The sequence below is a fragment of the Schistocerca gregaria genome, chromosome 3 (genome assembly GCF_023897955.1).
Source record: "Schistocerca gregaria isolate iqSchGreg1 chromosome 3, iqSchGreg1.2, whole genome shotgun sequence".
Taxonomy (NCBI): domain Eukaryota; kingdom Metazoa; phylum Arthropoda; class Insecta; order Orthoptera; family Acrididae; genus Schistocerca; species Schistocerca gregaria.
The window spans coordinates 552600451-552618550 of NC_064922.1; the positions used below are offsets into that span (position 1 = coordinate 552600451).

Genomic DNA, 18100 nt, shown 5'->3' on the forward strand with positions numbered 1-18100 from the left:
GTATACCAAATACCCGTGTGCCCACGGAGGTGGTACTGGTGTGAGTACTTCACCATCTGTTAACAAGTAGTATTTGCCACGTCTTTAAAGTGGCGACGAAATTCTAGGACTTATATTAGCACACTAGGAACCTAGTCATTGTTAATCTTTTGTGCCTCAAGATCAGCACAACTAACAGCTACTGTAGACTGTAGCGGTAAATTGCGGTCGCTGACTAAATTAAATATACGCGTTGATTGTAACAGAAGCATTCAAACGTATACGAATTAACAAAGTGTACCAGCTGCAGAAATTGATTACTTGCAGTTACTTTTACTTCTTAAAATTTTGTATGTGTGGGGATCCACAGCCTCCAGACGCTTAATGAAAGTAAATAAGGATCGTAGTAGGCTGTAATGTGATGTTTATTTAATCGAGTAATTAGCTAATTTCGACTGAGTCTCATTGTCAAGCACCTGTAAAACGATCATGGAAATGCACTACGTTGTCTGCATACATCGCGATGAATAAATAACATTTTACAGACCTCAGATTAAGATAAAACATTACTGTACAAAGTTCTTACTTATATTTGAAACAGTGACGCCTTTTAAGATCGTATTCTGAACTTTCCGCCATTTACAACGCGGTAAATGACAGCACCTGGTAATCTGTTGTCACAGATGCATATTCATCCAAAGGCTTTAATACTCTCGACAGCATACATCATAGGCACGTTACATACACTCCTGGAAATTGAAATAAGAACACCGTGAATTCATTGTACCAGGAAGGGGAAACTTTATTGACACATTCCTGGGGTCACATACATCACATGATCACACTGACAGAACCACAGGCACATAGACACAGGCAACAGAGCATGCACAATGTCGGCACTAGTACAGTGTATATCCACCTTTCGCAGCAATGCAGGCTGCTATTCTCCCATGGAGACGATCGTAGAGATGCTGGATGTAGTCCTGTGGAACGGCTTGCCATGCCATTTCCACCTGGCGCCTCAGTTGGACCAGCGTTCGTGCTGGACGTGCACACCGCTTGAGACGACGCTTCATCCAGTCCCAAACATGCTCAATGGGGGACAGATCCGGAGATCTTGCTGGCCAGGGTAGTTGACTTACACCTTCTAGAGCACGTTGGGTGGCACGGGATACATGCGGACGTGCATTGTCCTGTTGGAACAGCAAGTTCCCTTGCCGGTCTAGGAATGGTAGAACGATGGGTTCGAAGACGGCTTGGATGTACCGTGCACTATTCAGTGTCCCCTGGACGATCACCAGAGGTGTATGGCCACTGTAGGAGATCGCTCCCCACACCATGATGCCAGGTGTTGGCCCTGTGTGCCTCGGTCGTATGCAGTCCTGATTGTGGCGCTCACCTGCACGGCGCCATACACGCATACGACCATCATTGGCACCAAGGCAGAAGCGACTCTCATCGCTGAAGACGACACGTCTCCATTCGTCCCTCCATTCACGCCTGTCGCGACACCACTGGAGGCGGGCTGCACGATGTTGGGGCGTGAGCGGAAGACGGCCTAACGGTGTGCGGGACCGTAGCCCAGCTTCATGGAGACGGTTGCGAATGGTCCTCGCCGATACCCCAGGAGCAACAGTGTCCCTAATTTGCTGGGAAGTGGCGGTTCGGTCCCCTACGGCACTGCGTAGGATCCTACGGTCTTGGCGTGCATCCGTGCGTCGCTGCGGTCCGGTCCCAGGTCGACGGGCACGTGCACCTTCCGCCGACCACTGGCGACAACATCGATGTACTATGGAGACCTCACGCCCCACGTGTTGAGCAATTCCTCGGTACGTCCACCCGGCCTCCCGCATGCCCACTATACGCCCTCGCTCAAAGTCCGTCAACTGCACATACGGTTCATGTCCACGCTGTCGCGGCATGCTACCAGTCTTAAAGACTGCGATGGAGCTCCGTATGCCACGGCGGCGGTGCACAAATGCTGCGCAGCTAGCGCCATTCGACGGCCAACACCGCGGTTCCTGGTGTGTCCGCTGTGCCGTGCGTGTGATCATTGCTTGTACAGCCCTCTCGCAGTGTCTGGAGCAAGTATCGTGGGTCTGACACACCGGTGTCAATGTGTTCTTTTTTCCATTTCCAGGAGTGTATATTGCTGGTGTAACAGACTTAGTGGATGCCATGTATAACAGTCACATTTATAATGACATATAAATGTGACATAAAATATTGTATACGTTACATGGCATAACACCGGACAAACTACATTTTAAACATCACATTAACAGAAATATACATGAGGTACGAATAAAATTCCACAAATAATTGAAATAGAATACTCCATCAATTGCTGGCGTGCCAGGTATAGCGACTACCTTAAATCATGTCATCAGTGTCTGAAAGCTTTTTCTGGACGCACAGAAGCCAGATCTGACTATTTGTACAGCACGATAACCCATAGATTTTTATTTTAATTATCAACCAATATACTATGCATGAAAGGGTTGTAACCAAATGTCATCTGCGTCATAAAATGTATCAACAATGTGTGATAGTATCATAATATAAAATATATTAAAAAACCATGGAATCGGTTCAGTATAAAGGGACATAACGTGGGAAACAGCTATAAAAAGTCCGCAGCTCGTGGTCGTGCGGCAGCGTTCTCGCTTCCAGCGCCCGGGTTCCCGGGTTCGATTCCCGGCGCGGTCAGGCATTTTCTCTGCCTCGTGATGGCTGGGTGTTGTGTGATGTCCTTAGGTTAGTTAGGTTTAAGTAGTTCTAATTTCTAGGGGACTGATGACCATACATGTTAAGTCCCACAGTGATCAGAGCCATTTGAACCATTTTGAACTATAAAAAGAAGAGAAAGGAAGACTGCAAACAGGAAGGGTTGTGTCGCTACATAAAGTAAGCATAATGCCGGAATAAGAAATGTGTAAAAATGAGTATTTTACTCCTAAAGCAAGAGCAGTTTGTTGTAATATATATTAAACATTCACTACATCATACATTATTGGATATGTAGGGATTCGAAAGCAATGTTCTCACAATCATATACATGCCTCTAGTATTGAGCAAATACATGGTAACGAATCACATTCTTTGCGAGAAAGAAATTCCAGCTATTCACACTGTGGTATTCACAAAACAGTTTGACAGCACCTTCCTCAGTTGATGAACACCGCCAGTAATCGCTCTTCTTACTTACAGGACGAAGCGAAGAATATTGTAATTACGTATTATCAATTCGAAGAGATTAGTTTGTGCCCGTATGGATCTTGACCCAACAATGCTCTGTGAAGCCAACGTTATTAAATCCTGCACTGTATTCATGTAACAGTGGCACGTCAAAGGGAACTATAAAACAACGTTCAGTCAAAAATGCATATTTGAGAGACGTAATGGTGTCGTGAGTTCCCTTCTACGTTCACCAGTACAAACTCGCATTTCTTTTAACAGGTAGTTCTGTTTGTCTTGAAATACTTGTACTGAAGTCTATGGACATTTCTATGCCATTGTTATTACTTCTGTTTCAGCACTGCATGTGCTAGAGCTGTGCATCTCCTTCGATAGACTGTATTTTACCCCTTTAAGCTTACAACAGTTTTTCTACATTCTCAGATATCTCTCACAAGACGTTATACTTAGTAAGTAATCCACCGTGTCTGACTTAGTAAGTAATCCATCGTCTGAAGACTTTGCTTGTGTCTTTTGCGCTCGTCATTTTAACTGTCGTACTACATCGGCGATCTCTCGTAAATCCTTTAGTAATTCTTTAATCTTTTGGTTAAGTTCATTTTGTGGGTCTTCATGTTTGCCACAATTTTTTCAATTGTTAACGGATATTTCGTAGTTTCACAGCTACTTCCTTTACGTTCATCTATGTTTTCTGCACCCCTCCCTATTTTTACAAGAATGCCGTTACCACTCCTCAGACTTTCCATGCACGTTGTTGTTGATCTCGCAGCTGAGCTACCCATTTCACCACCTTCCTCGAACCTGGCTTAGATGTGAATTTCACATTTCATCCTTTGCTAGTATTTACTGTCCACTTTCTACATTTTCCATAATCTCAGCTGCTATCAAATGGTTCAAATGACTCTGAGCACTATGGGAATTAACATAAGAGATCATCAGTCCCCTAGAACTTAGAACTACTTAAACCTAACTAACCTAAGGACATCACACACATCCATGCCCGAGGCAGGATTCGAACCTGCGACCGTAGCGGTCGCGCGGTTCCAGACTGAAGCGCCTAGAATCGCTCGGCCACAACAGCCGGCCCAGCCGCTATCTCCACTGCTGAATAATATGCACTGTTCACAGTATTTCAACCGCATTTCTATCCTCTGATTCACCAGTAAACCCCTGATCCTGTAAAGACGCCTACCCCCATCTATAAAACATAATCAAGCTTCTTATTACTTTACAAACTCTTTAATGTGCTAAATATTCGACGTCAAGCACGCAAGTGAGAAAAAGTTTGAAATTACGTTTAAAGTTTGTTGATAGTCACTAAGTTCTCTTACTATTATTCACTGGATGGGTATAGTCTGGGTAACGTGGGCTCTGCTTTAAGCAAAAGCTAGTTTTCATGCATCTCAATGTATATGACGTCATACCTCCTGAACCATGTTTGGTACATTGATATAGTTTTGCAGGTGCTTTCAGTGGCACAAGATCTAATCACGTTACTGTGAACACCGCCTATGGTCGACATCAGCGTGCAATAACCACTCACAGACGGTAGGTGGCAGCAGTAGCGGTGGAGGATAGGACATACACGGTATGTCGCGGCGGGGGGAAGACGCGGAAAAAACAGTGCATTCGTTGTCGTAATGCGGTTCAAATGGCTCTGAGCACTATGGGACGTAACATCTGAGGTCACCCGAGACTTAGAGGTACTTAAACCTAACTAACCTAAGGACAGCACAGACATCCATGCCCGAGGCAGGATTTGAACTTGCGACTATAGCAGTAAAACTGTTGCGGATTTAAGCGCCTATAACCGCTCGGGCACAGCGGCCGGTTCGTAATGCGAAAACGGAGCGATTTATTTGACGTCTAAAAGGGTGTGATCATTAGCTTTCGACGCAAGGGTAGAAGCTTTTCCGAAACGACTAAGTTTGTCTACTTTTCGCGTGCCGCCGTGTTTACAGTACACCGTGCATGGAGAAATGATGCTGTCCAAAAGAGACGCCGTGCAACTGTGGTGCACCGCAGGCCGGAGACGACAGGGGTGAGCGACGGCTGCGGAGATGAGTACAGGGGAACAGACGTGCAACTATTTAGCACTGAGTGCCCAGGCGATTTAAGGGGCTACTAACAGTGACCCCTCAATTACCGTTCAGCGAATACTGCTGCGTATGGGCCTCCGCAGCAGGCGTCTAATTCTCGCACCAATGCTGACTGCTGTTCATCGACGATGAAGCGTGCAATTTTGCCGTCAGTACCACAACTGAACGTCCACTGAGCGGCGACTGGTGGCCTTTTCAGATGAAATCAGATGGCCGTTGGTGCGTACGGTCCTGCAACGAATTTTTTCCGTGGCATTCCCTTGATGATCTCGTCGTTCTGGAAGGCACAATGGATCAACACAAGTATGGATTTATCCTTGGAGAGCATGTACATCACTACATGCAATTTGTTTATTCCTCGTCACTATGGCATCTACCAGCAGGACACTGCGACGTGCCATAAACCTAACAGTGTACGTGTGTGGTTCGATAAGCACCAGAATGAGATTACCATATTCCTCTCGCCATGAAACTATTCGGATTTAAAACCAATCGAGAAGCTATGGGTCCGCTTCGTTCGGGCTGCTTTCGCCATGGATCCTCAGCCGAGAAACCTAGCGCAGCTGACCACAGCACTGGAGTCGTCATGACTCCACATCCCTGTCGCTACCTTCCAGAATCTCATGGACTCTCTTCCTGCAAATGGTGGCTATTCAGGCATTTGACACGTGATTACGTTAAAGGGATAGTGTGACACTGTATATGTATACGTTGTTTGCAAAATGTGTTAAGAATATAGTTAGTAGTAAAAAAAAATCTCCGCGCGAAAAGGCCTTGAAGGTCCAACGGCACCGACCGGCCGCCGTGTCATCCTCAGCCCACAGGCGTCACAGGATGCGGATGTGGAAGTGCATGTGGTCAGCACACGAGCCGCTACTTCTGAATCAAGTAGATCCTCAGTTTGCCTCACAAGGGCAGAGTGCTCCCCAATTGCCAAGAGCGCTCGGCAGACGGGATGTTCACCCATCCAACTGAATTATTAGTAAAGAAGTAATAAATTGAAATGTCACGCCTGGTGCAACAGTTTTACTACATTAACAGCGATGATGTAGTAGGCTAAGGGATACACTTATTTCCTTACGTCATTCTGTGATGGGTGTCAGCGAGAAAAATTTCTTATCGGTGGGACTTATGTGTAAATTTTAATGGAACTCACTAAGTGCTGTCAGTCTTAAAAAGTTGATAAGCATAATCTGGGTTAATGCTGCCTCCAGACATGTACACAGATTCTAACTGTAATACTTGTCATTCGGTGTTAAAACTGTAACACAAGACTATGCCTCTTAATGAGTAGATTATGACAGCATTTAAAATTTTTAAATGTATTGTTGTGCATTGTTTTGGGGAAGGAGACCAGACATCGGTTTAGGAAAGGACGGGGAAGGAAGTCGGCTGTGCCCTTGTCGAAGGAACCAGCCCGGCATTTGCCTGGAGCGATTTAGGGAAATCACGGAAAACCTAAATCAGGATGGCCGGACACGGGATTGAACCGTCGTCCTCCCGAATGCGAGTCCAGTGTGCTAGCCACTGCGCCACCTCGCTCGGTTAAAACGTTAAAAAAGAGAACAAACGATTATAATTAGAGAAACAATTTGTTGGAATTTTGCTTCACGAAAATCAATAGAAAACTTGAGAGCAAAATTAAAAGCATCCCTATAATATGTACCTCAGTTAAAACTGTCACATTACAATGTCGCAATGTGTAAATAATGCGTTTCAAGGAGAAAAGTTACAACGCCTGAAACCGTAACAAACAGACGCACGGAACATGTGATTTATCGAATCTGTCATTCGGTTGTTGTTTGAGTGAAAATGGAAGTGAGAGTTATAGCTGACAATCTACATAGAACTGCGTGTTGTGAAAGTGAAGGCAAATACTAAATCACTGTACAAGCACCGGACAAGTGAGAAAACTGAACAAAAAACTGTGCGTAATGGTGGTGTCGAGTCCGACATTACCAATTAAATGTGTCGCTTGCCACACCGTTTAGTGCACGCAGTCAATCTCTGGGCGCGATGCAGGCGGCGGCGAAGCGGCCTTAAATATGGGTTCGTCGGCGCCGGCCGTGCTCTGCGTGCCATTTCACGCTGTCAGCCCGGCAGCAGCCGACAGCGAGCGGTTGCAGAGCACACGCTCTGCGCCGGCTGCCAGCGCGGTCTGACGTCTGCTCGGCACCGCTCACTGTTCAGCCTGGGGGATTTCCGTCACTAACAGAGTTGCACTCTGCCAAACCTACCTCTCGATGGTTTTGCTACACTACATGAATAATGTAGTAAATTGTAGGGTTACCAATAGTACTGGGGACACCGGTAGGGAAAGAAACATAAAGGAATGTGTGAGGAAGGGACTGGGAGCCGAAGTTTCTTTTCTTTCGTTTATTTGACAGATAATGAGAACCACAGATCGTTCAGTGCTTGTCCCACTATAAATTGCATTTTGTGAGTTACAAAAATACTTAGCTGCTCGTTTAACTAATGGGCTTTTACGCAACCAAAACAATTACTTTTGATGCAAGTACAGTTTGCTTGCACAAACGCAAAAAGTCTATATAACAGTTATTATTTTGTACTCAACAGAACGTTCTTCGTCGTGATCAAAGGCACGAGTTCTTGTTATAGTTTATAAATGCGAAAATTGTTCAGTAGTAACAGAAACATGTTCTAAATAAGTTTGACGAAGTATTCAAGCGATGATTGATATATGTTGTTTTTGTATTTTTAAAATTTTCCTTTTTTGAGGAAGCTGCTTTTTCTAGCGCAATATGATAAATACGACTTTTTTAATTTTTTGCTATACCATATCCCTGTTCCCTGTTAAAAATCGATCATTTTCGACTAATATCTAAATTTAACAATAACAGTTTCAATTTTGCTACAGCCGACCGGAGTGGCCGTGCGGTTCTAGTCGCTACAGTCTAGAACCGCAATGCCGCTACGGTCGCAGGTTCGAATCCTGCCTCGGGCCTGGATGTGTGTGATGTCCTTGGGTTAGTTAGGTTTAAGTAGTTCTAAGTTCTAGGGGACTGATAAACTCAGATGTTTAAGTCCCATAGTGCTCAGAGCCATTTGAACCATTTGAACAATTGTGCGATGACGAGAGTTTAATAATAAAAAAAAAAAAACTCCGTTGGACAGTCCGCATTGACACAGCAACAAACCGGGTAGCTTGAGTCACGGTGTGCTCATGGGCATGTGGGAATGGGGCAGCTCCTGTCGCCTCCATATTAACAAGTCATACAATCGCCCAACATAACATTTCAGCGCCGTTACCAACGTCTTCAGTGCAGACTAACATGAGAGCCACATATCAGTCGAAAGCGACCAGTGTGCTATTTCAAGGTAGTGCCAAATACACTGTTGCGCAAACCTTTAGAAAAAAAGTTATTTTATGCGTCACTGTAACACAACGCCATGAAACTAGGACTACACATAAAAGAACTGTTTCTGCATAGTACAGAAGGTAACTGAAAGTAATACACATTGAGACGGTAAGAAATGACAGTCTTCCTCAAAGCCAATAGTTACACTGAAGTCACGGTGATTTATGATCATCCCATGGACATTGTAATAGGTGGGACGTAGTTGTTAGATTATGCGACGTGTGATCACCATAGACGGCAGTGCGTGCTTTACGACGTGCTTCCACGCTGGATACAAGGCTGGTAAGGGGTTCTTATGGTAGGGCTCTCCATTCCTCGACGAGTAGGGCTGGGAACTGCCGCATCGCCGTTGGTACATGATGACTTCCCAACGGATCCCACACGTGTTACATGGCTTTAAAGTCCATTTGCCAAATATCCTGTCGTTCCAAGCTGTCCTCCATCTGTGCTATTCGACGTGATAGCCCATTTTCATCCATAAAAATAAAGTCATTGCCGAACGCAGCGCTGAAAAGATGCACGTGAGGAAAGACTACAGTGTCACTACAACGTTGAGCGGTGAGTGTACTGAATACAAAGATCTGGAGGTGAGTATTCCAATGCAATATTATCTGTGCTTACACCATAGCACCTCGGCCACCAAAACAATCATGTTCGACAATATTCGACGTACCGTCATATGACAAGAGCTGGGGAACGAGAGGATATTCGGCGAACTGACTGACCTGCCCGTCCCACAGACTTAAATCCCATGGAGCGCGTACGGAATGCGTCGGGAAGAGGTATTACAGCACGTCCACATGCACCAACGACCATCCGGTAATTTTCAAGCACGCTGGTGAAGGGATGGAACACGCAATCGTAAAAACTCATACATCTCGTGGGAAGCATGGGAGTCGGTTGCGGAGCACATATTGACGTGTGTGGCGATCATACACGCCGTTAAGTACTATTTCTTGTCTTTTGTAGCATCGAAAACACCATACTGAATTGCAGTGAGTTCACTGTAATTGTTGTCTTTGAGTAAAAGAGTCAATTCTGTTCCTCTTGTTGCGTATTTCTTTGTTACCTTGTGTACTACACACTACGCACTGAAGTGTCAAAAGTCAGGGGATACCTCCTAATATCGTGTTGGGCCTCCTTTTGGCCAGCGCTGTGCAGCAACTCGACATGGCATGGACTCAACAAGTCGTTGGAAGTCCCCTGAAGAAATATCGAGCCAAGATTCCTCTAGAGCCGTCCATAACGGCGGAAGTGTTGCTGGTGTAGAATTTTGTGTACGAGCTGACCCCTCGACTATGTTTCATAAATGTTCGATGGGCTTCATTTCGGCCGATCTGAACGGCCAAATCGTTCCTCGAGTTGTCCAGAATTTTCTTTAAACTAATGGCGAACAACTGTGGCCCGGTGACACGACGTCGTTGACCGATACCGTGAAGTTCATGAATGACTATAAATGATGTCAAGTACCTGAACATAACCGTTTCCAGTCACTGGTCGGTTCAGTTTAATCAGAGGACACAGTCCATTCCACGTAAACACAGTACACAGCATTACAGAGCCACCACCATGTTGAAAATGCCTTGTTGTCAACTTTGGGCCGGCCGCTGCGGTCGAGCGGTTCTAGGCGCGTCACTCCGTAACCGCGCTGCTGCTACGGTCGCAGGTTCGAATTCTGCCGCGGGAATGGATGTGTGTGATGTTCTTAGCTTGGTTAGGTTTAAGTAGTTCTAAGTCTAGCGGACTGATGACCTCCGATGTTAAGTTGTAAGTAGGCTGTTTAGGGTTTTATGTTGCTAACGCCACGTAGTGCTCTGTATGAAAATCACTGACTGTACTGTGTGCTGGTTGGCATTGTTGGAATATTCGCTATTGTAGTGTTGGGCAGTTGGATGTGAACAGCGTGTAGCGTTGGGCAGTTGGAGGTGAGCCTCCAGCAGTGGTGGATGTGGAGAGAGAGATGCCAGAGTTTTGAGAGGTTGCTATAAGCGGACGATCTGGACGTGTGTAAAGATGGATGTCATGATATATATATATATATATATATTAAGGTAAATACATCATTATTTGTTATGTAACAAAATCTTTCATTTGCTAACTATGCCTATCAGTAGTTCGTGCCTTCAGTAGTTAGAATTTTTTATTTAGCTGGCAGTAGTTCGAGTAACGAAGATTTTTGTGAGGTAAGTGATTCATTGAAAGGTATAGGTTATTGTTAGTTGGAGCCATTCTTTTGTAGGGATTATTGAAAATCAAATTGCGTTGCGCTAAAAAAAAATATTGTGCGTCAGTTTAGTGATGATCAGAATAAGTAAAGAGAGAAATGTCTGAGTACGTTCAGTTTTGCTCAGCTGTTTGAAAATCAACTAAAGTAAGAGTCTTTCCAGCACTGTCACATACAATTTTTCTAAGGGGACGTTTCAAAGTCCCATAGTGCTTAGAGCCATTTTTGACAACTTTGGTCCATGCCTTCGTGGGGTCTGCGCCATATTCGAACCCTACCATCAGCTCTTACCAACTGAAATCGGGACTCGTCTGACCGGCCATGTTTTTACGGTTGTCTAGGGTCCAACCGATATCGTGACGAGCCGAGGAGAGGCGCTGCAGGCGAAGTCGTGCTTTTAGCAAAGGCACTCGCGTCTGTCGTCTGCTGCCATAGTCCATTAACACCAAATTCCTTTGCACTGTCCTAATGGATGTGTTAGTTGTACATCCCACAAAGCTTTCTGTGTTTATTTCACTCATTGTTGCTGGTGTGTTAGCACTGACAACTCTACGTAAACCCTGCTGCTCTCGGTCGTTAAGGCTGTCGGCCACTGCGTTGCCCGTGGTGAGAGGTAATGACACTGTTGATCCACGAATACTGAATACCCTATCGATTTCCGAAATGGAAGCTACCTTTCCGCGTTCAAAGTTTGTTAATTCCCATCGTGCGGCCTTAATCACGTAGGAAACCGTTTCATAGGAATCACCTGAGTACAAATGACAGCTCCGCCAATGGTCTGCCCCTTTTACGCATTGTGTACACAATATAGCGCCATCTGTATATGTGCATATCGGTATCCCAAGACCTTTGTCACCTCTACGTACTGTTGCTGTTCTTTCTGTGTATGGTTCAAGTTTCACAGAGTTATGTTACCTGGCGGTTGAAATGCCTGGGCTAGCAGGACAGAGCGGGTTAGGTTGTGGAAAGGGGCAAAATGAGGTTGCTGTCAGTTGCACTCAACATACAAACTTTATTTGTTCACACACATTATTACGCAAGAATGTAAAACACTCAAAGCTATAATGGATGTCCTTTGATTAACTTAAGATCGGCTGAAGTCCTCATTCATAATCCAAGACGCAAGGCCTAAGTAAGAAATTGGCATAGAAGGTTCTTCTCGAGGTGTCACCTTAAAATATTTTCTAAATCTTCAATCTAAACAGGCTGAAGGCCTCAACACTTTAATTTTAATGGAACTGGGCTGGAGGCCGCATATTAAGCAATAACAAGTGTTTCAATCCAACGGTAGAAGGCCTAATCTTAAAACAATTGAAGCAAATTCGGCTGAAGGCCCCGTACAAAAACATCACAACCGAGTGCCTTAAGGGCAAGACAAGAATATTAATTTAAGAGATATTAAAACTCAGCTGAAGGCCACACATCAACATAATAATTTAACGGCTTAAGGCCTTAAAAGATTTGATGTAAACTTCGGTTGAAGGTGCCTATAAGAACAACAATCTCACGCCTTAAGGGAAGAACATTAATTCAGAATATATAAAACTCGGCTGAAGGCCACACATCAACCAAATAACTAAAACAGAATCAGGGAAGTTACTATGTAACAGACACGGAACGGCGCTTAGAAGTTCCAAAGGTCGGCCTGGAATTGTAACACTAACGCCCGTCTAGGCGAGACAGGCAGCCTGACAACCATCTCTTAATCGGAAGGCAACTCAACTGGCACACAGCCATCGACCAATCAACCAAATCAGTTCCGCTCGACGCAACCAGCAAAACGACCACAAGATTTCAATACAAGGATACACAGAATATTGGCACCCACAGCGACCAAAAACACCTCAGCCGTGTAAGTACACGCCGCCAGCGGCTCCAGCTCTACTCCGTGCGACTGGGGCTTGCTTGTTGCTCCACGCCAATCAACCGAATAGATTGTTCGTCCGTCCGCGACTGCTGCTCCATCGTGACTGCACGGTTGGTGTGTCTGCAACTGACTTTCTTCCTTCGGACGGACGACGTCCCGGAGTGACTGCCTCTGACCAACCATGCAGAGGTAACACAACCGACGTCTCTGCACAGGAAGGAATCGACCCAAATTCACGTCGTCGAAGAGACGACCGACCCAACGACCAACCAACGGTCGTCCCCACTGATACTGGCTGTGCCGACCTCACTCGGGCTCGTCCCCGGCTGCACTGCTGATCCGTCTCATACTGCTGCTCCCACTCACGGGCAGGCAAGACAGTAATTCAGTGACATCAGTAATTGAAATTTAAAATGACGAGGCGGCCATATGGTACAACAAGATGTTAGATAATAGATGGCGCGAAAATGAGCCAGGCACGGCTCAAGTGACAAGTCATACGAGATTACTTTCGTGCTTAAGTTTTGCACACCAGTGAACACTGTCCACTGCGCTTACGATCAGTGAGAGAGACAAGTAGGCAGGGGCGGTACTGACCCCTGCCGTGGCTGGGCAGCTGGCTGCTCTCGTAGTTCTTGAGCAGGTTCTCGAGCACGAGGCTGATGTTGCGGCTGACGGCGTCGTTGCCGGCGCCGCGCGGCCTCCGCGCCCTGGGCTCGCCGGCTGGCGGCTGCCGCTCTGCCTGCGGCGGCGAGTGTCGGGCCAGCAGCGACTGCAGGCCGTCGTCGCGAGGCCGCCAGCCGCCCCCGCCGCCCACCAGAGAGCCGTTGGACAGTTGCAGCAGCACCCAGCCTCCGGCATCTCGCGCCACCCTACAACACGCAGCAGGTCAACTGGAAACTGTAGACGTAGTTTTGATTTGTTTATTTATTAACAACATGCTACATTACATTATTTGCAATACTACATGTACGTGTATTGTGTTGTGTTGTGTGAGAGTGTGTGTGTTTTGTGCGAGTGTGTTGTGTTGTGGTTGTGCGTGTTTGTGTGTTGTGGTTGTGCGAGTGTGTTGTGTTGTGGTTGTGTGAGTGTGTTGTGTTGTGGTTGTTCGGGTGTGTGTTGTGGTTGTGCGAGTGTGTGATGTGGTTGTGCGAGTGTGTGTTGTGGTTGCACGAGTGTGTGTTGTTGTTGCGTGAGCGTGTGTTGTGGTTGTGCGAGTGTGTGTTGTGGATGTGCAAGTGTGTGTTGTGGATGTGCGAGTGTCTCTGTGTCTCTGAGTGTCTCTGTAATGTTTGTGTTTGTGTTTGTGTTAGAGGCGCCATGTCACTGATTGCGAGATCTCTCCTGTCGGAGGTTCGAGTCCTCCCTCGGGCATAGGTTAGTGTGTTGTTCTTAGAATTAGATTAGATTAGAGTAATTATTCATTCCATAGATCCATAAAAGAGGGAATCCTCCTGGGGGTGGAACATGTCAGATAAACACATTACAAAAATGTAATTAGAAAAACTTGAGTTTCATTAATTTTAATGATCCTCAGTCAATAGATAGTAAAATTATGTACATGAATTAAATTTAAACTTCTGATATTTACAGGTTTAATACTTACATCTGCTTTCATTAAATCCATCATTCAGACATTTGCTAGTTTCTTGGCTGTTACAACTAAATATTGTCAAAAATTAAAGTAAATTATTCATTTCAGTGATCCTCAGTTAAGAACAGACAGATTATGTACAAGATTTAAAATTAAACTTCCACTATTTACAGACTTAAGACTTACATCTGCTTTCCATACATCCATCACTCACACAGTAGGTAGTTACTTGGCTGTTACAACCAAGTATTGTAAAAAAATTAAAGTATAATAGATTTTCATTAAAATGGTTTACTGCACTTGTTGAGAAACTCATGGATGGAATAGGAGGAGTTGGCCACGAAAAATTCTTTTAAATTTTCTTTAAATTGTGCCTTGTCTGAAACTAAACTCTTAATGGTTGCTGATATCTTATTGAAAATATGCGTTGCTGAATACTGGACTTCTTTCTGGGCAAGAGTAAGTGATTTTAAATCTTTATCTTTATTTTCTAATTCCGAGTATTGATACTGTGTACTGAGCAGTTAGTTGGAAAAAGAGATGTATTACTTGCAACTTATTTAGCATAAGTAGTTTAAGTAGTTTGTAAGTCCAGGGACCGATGACCTCAGCTGTTTTGTCCCATAGGAATTCACACACATTTGAACATATGTGTGTGTTGTGTGATGATGATGATGATGAGACAAGTGAAAGGGTGACACCCGGTGCTGGCACATAGCCTACACCTCGCAAATAGCAGCAAGGGGCTCGCCAAGCTTAACGTCCCCATTAGACGGACGTATCACCACCAACAGTGTCACATGCTGTCGCTTGATGAGACATCACTGAGAGGTTTGGTATTTAAACCAGGACACTGGCGCAGAGTCTGGTGACAAGGAGCTTTCCGCCACCACCTCTCCTATCCTTGCCCATCAAATATTAGCTGTGAAAATTTTTTCCTCCACCAGGAATCTAACCGGCTTACCCTAGGGGTCGAGCAACACGTCCCATAGAGTAAGATTTTGTATATGAAAAATCCACTTTTTTGCCGATAGTGTTTTCGGCCGGCACCTTGCGATTCCACACTCTCTAGGATCGGCGAATCTTTATGTGTAAAGTCGAGCGGGATTAGCCGAGCGAACTGGGGCGCTGCAGTCGTAGACTGTGCGGCTGGTCCCAGCGGAGGTTCGAGTCCTCCCTCGGGCATGGGTGTGTGTGTTTGTCCTTAGGATAATTTAGGTTAAGTAGTGTGTAAGCTTAGGGACTGATGGCCTCAGCAGTTAAATCCCATAAGATTTCACACACATTTGAACATTTTTCATGTGTAAAAATTCAACTTGCCTATGTTTGTGCTCGCAAAACTCGAAAAGTAGTCAGTTGACTGACTCTAAATGTCGGCATGCGTGTTATTATATTCCCATTTTTTCAATATATGTAATATATAAATAAATATTTAGTATATAAGAGAGAAACGTTATTTCCAAAACTCTCGAAGAGTTCTCGGCCGGTTTACTTCAGATTTTTGTACAGTACTTTAAGCAACATTTGGGTGGACACTGGCCAATTTTTTAATATGTGTAATAAATATCTATGTAACACATAAAAGGGTCTCACAGTTACTAAAAAGTTCAAAACGCACTTGACCGATTTACTTCAAATTTTTACACGTTACTCTAATAAACGTTTGACTGATATAGAATATGTATTTTTTAATCTATATAATGTACAAATATATGCGTAAAATTTGTAATAATGAAATGTTGTTAGCAAAAGTATCGAAAGTTCTTGACCGATTTTCTACCAATTTCATACGATACTCTATTAAACATTCAAACAGGCATAGACTAATATTTATTTAAACAAAAATGTACAGGTTTTCTCTTAAAACTGACTGTGAGAAGGAAAATGCTCTCCTATAAAAATGAGTGCTTTTGTCAACAGAAATTTTAGCTACAATAGTAGGGCACTTAAACTATCAGCTTATGATTGTAAACTGCCATAGAATCTGAATTTGCAGTAACAGTACACAAGCCTCAAGATCAGAAGTGGATGCAGGAGATGGCGAGAGGGTTGAGAGGAAACGGCCGTACAGAGCGGAAATGAGGAGCTGGAGAGATACAGGGGGCAGGAAGAGATGGAGAGAGAGGGCGAGAGGAGAAAATGGACAGAGAGAGGGAGAAGGAAGACATAAACAGAGAGGCGGAGGAGAACGAAATTAGGACGTCTATTCAATTCCCATACATATTGTAAACATGTGCTTTCTCTTTTATTTCTTTACAGCAACACTTGGCGACGTGGCTGGCTACTGCTAGTTTAATTAATAAAGGAGAACAGGGGTAATTAAGGCGTAGGAAGCCTATGTGGATTGATAAAATAACATCAGAGGTTCAAAGTGATGCAGTTCTCGGAGAGTGAGTGTCAGGAACCCTCAACGCTGCTCGTGGCAAGACTCTCGTAGAGGTGGTTTCGCGTTGCCTTTCTGCGACCTTTTGTGAACTGCCAGTTGTGCATCTGCGTCGTGTGGATAATCGTCATGACCGCTTGTACACTATAGTGTTGACTTTATGAGCTTTTGTATGAAAGAAAGGGAGAGGGTGAAACCCATTACTGCCACGTTGCCTACTCGTCTAGGACAGTACCAAGAGGGCCGCTGAACTTAAAGTCCTCACCCGACGGACGGACCACCATCAACAGTGTCACGAGCTCTCACTTCAGGAGAGACTCTGGAGAGTCTGGTAGTTTAATCATGGACATTCACGCAAAGACTGGTGATCAGGAGCTTTACCTCACCACCGCTGCCCCCTTGCCGGTCAAATACTGGCACTGAAAATTTCATTCACCGCTATGATTCGAAGCGGCTTATCGCCAACTGAACCGCCACCGCACAGGAGTGCGTTAGCGATCTTGGCTAAGGAGTCGGGTGAGAAATCTGAATTAATAAACAAGTGCTTGGTAAGAATATTAACGAGATGGAAGGGTGAAACGAAAAGACAAACCTAAATGGAATTCTTTGAAGACATGGCCCTAACCACAATGGTATACGGATCAAAAAATATAGCGTTAAGGCCAAGGGACCTAAGACAACTTGAAACATCATAAATGAAGTTCCTTAGTTAAGAAAAGACCTAAGCCGAAACAAGGTACCGGGAGTAGACAACATTTCATTAGAACTACTGACAGCCTTGGGTGAGCCAGGCCTAACAAAACTCTACCATCTGGTGAGCAAGATGTATGAGACAGGCGAAATACCCTCAGACTTCAAGAAGAATATAATAATTCCAATCCCAAAGAAAGCAGGTGTTGACAGACGTGAAAATTACCGAACTATCAGTTTAATAAGTCACAGCAGCAAAATACTAACGCGAATTGTTTACAGACGACTGGAAAAACTGGCAGAAGACGACCTCGGGGAAGATCAGTTTGCATTCCGTAGAAATGTTGGAACACGTGAGACAATACTGACCCTAGGACTTAACTTAGAAAATAGATTAAGGAAAGGCAAACCTGCGTTGACAGCATTTGTAGACCTAGAGAAAGCTTTTGACAATGTTGACTGGAATACTCTCTTTCAAGTTCTAAAGGTGGCAGGGGTAAAATACATGGATCGAAAGGCTATTTACAAACTGTAAAGAAACCAGATGGCAGTTATGAATTGACGGACATGAAAGGGAAGCAGTGGTTGAGAAGGGAGTGAATCACGGTTGTACCCTCTCCCCGATGTTATTCAATGTATATATTCAGCAAACAAAAGAAAAATTCAGAGTTGGAATTAAAATCCAT

General features: G+C 44.6%; 1 protein-coding gene across 1 annotated transcript in view; it reads right to left on the minus strand.

The window, feature by feature from the left end:
• LOC126356041 (gamma-aminobutyric acid receptor alpha-like) overlaps positions 1 to 18100 on the minus strand; it is a 563407-nt gene that overhangs the window by 216267 nt on the left and 329040 nt on the right. The window contains exon 2 of the mRNA XM_050006721.1: positions 13345 to 13619. Within this exon, the coding sequence (XP_049862678.1) occupies positions 13345 to 13619 (275 nt within the window). The remainder of the gene's footprint in view (positions 1 to 13344; positions 13620 to 18100) is intronic.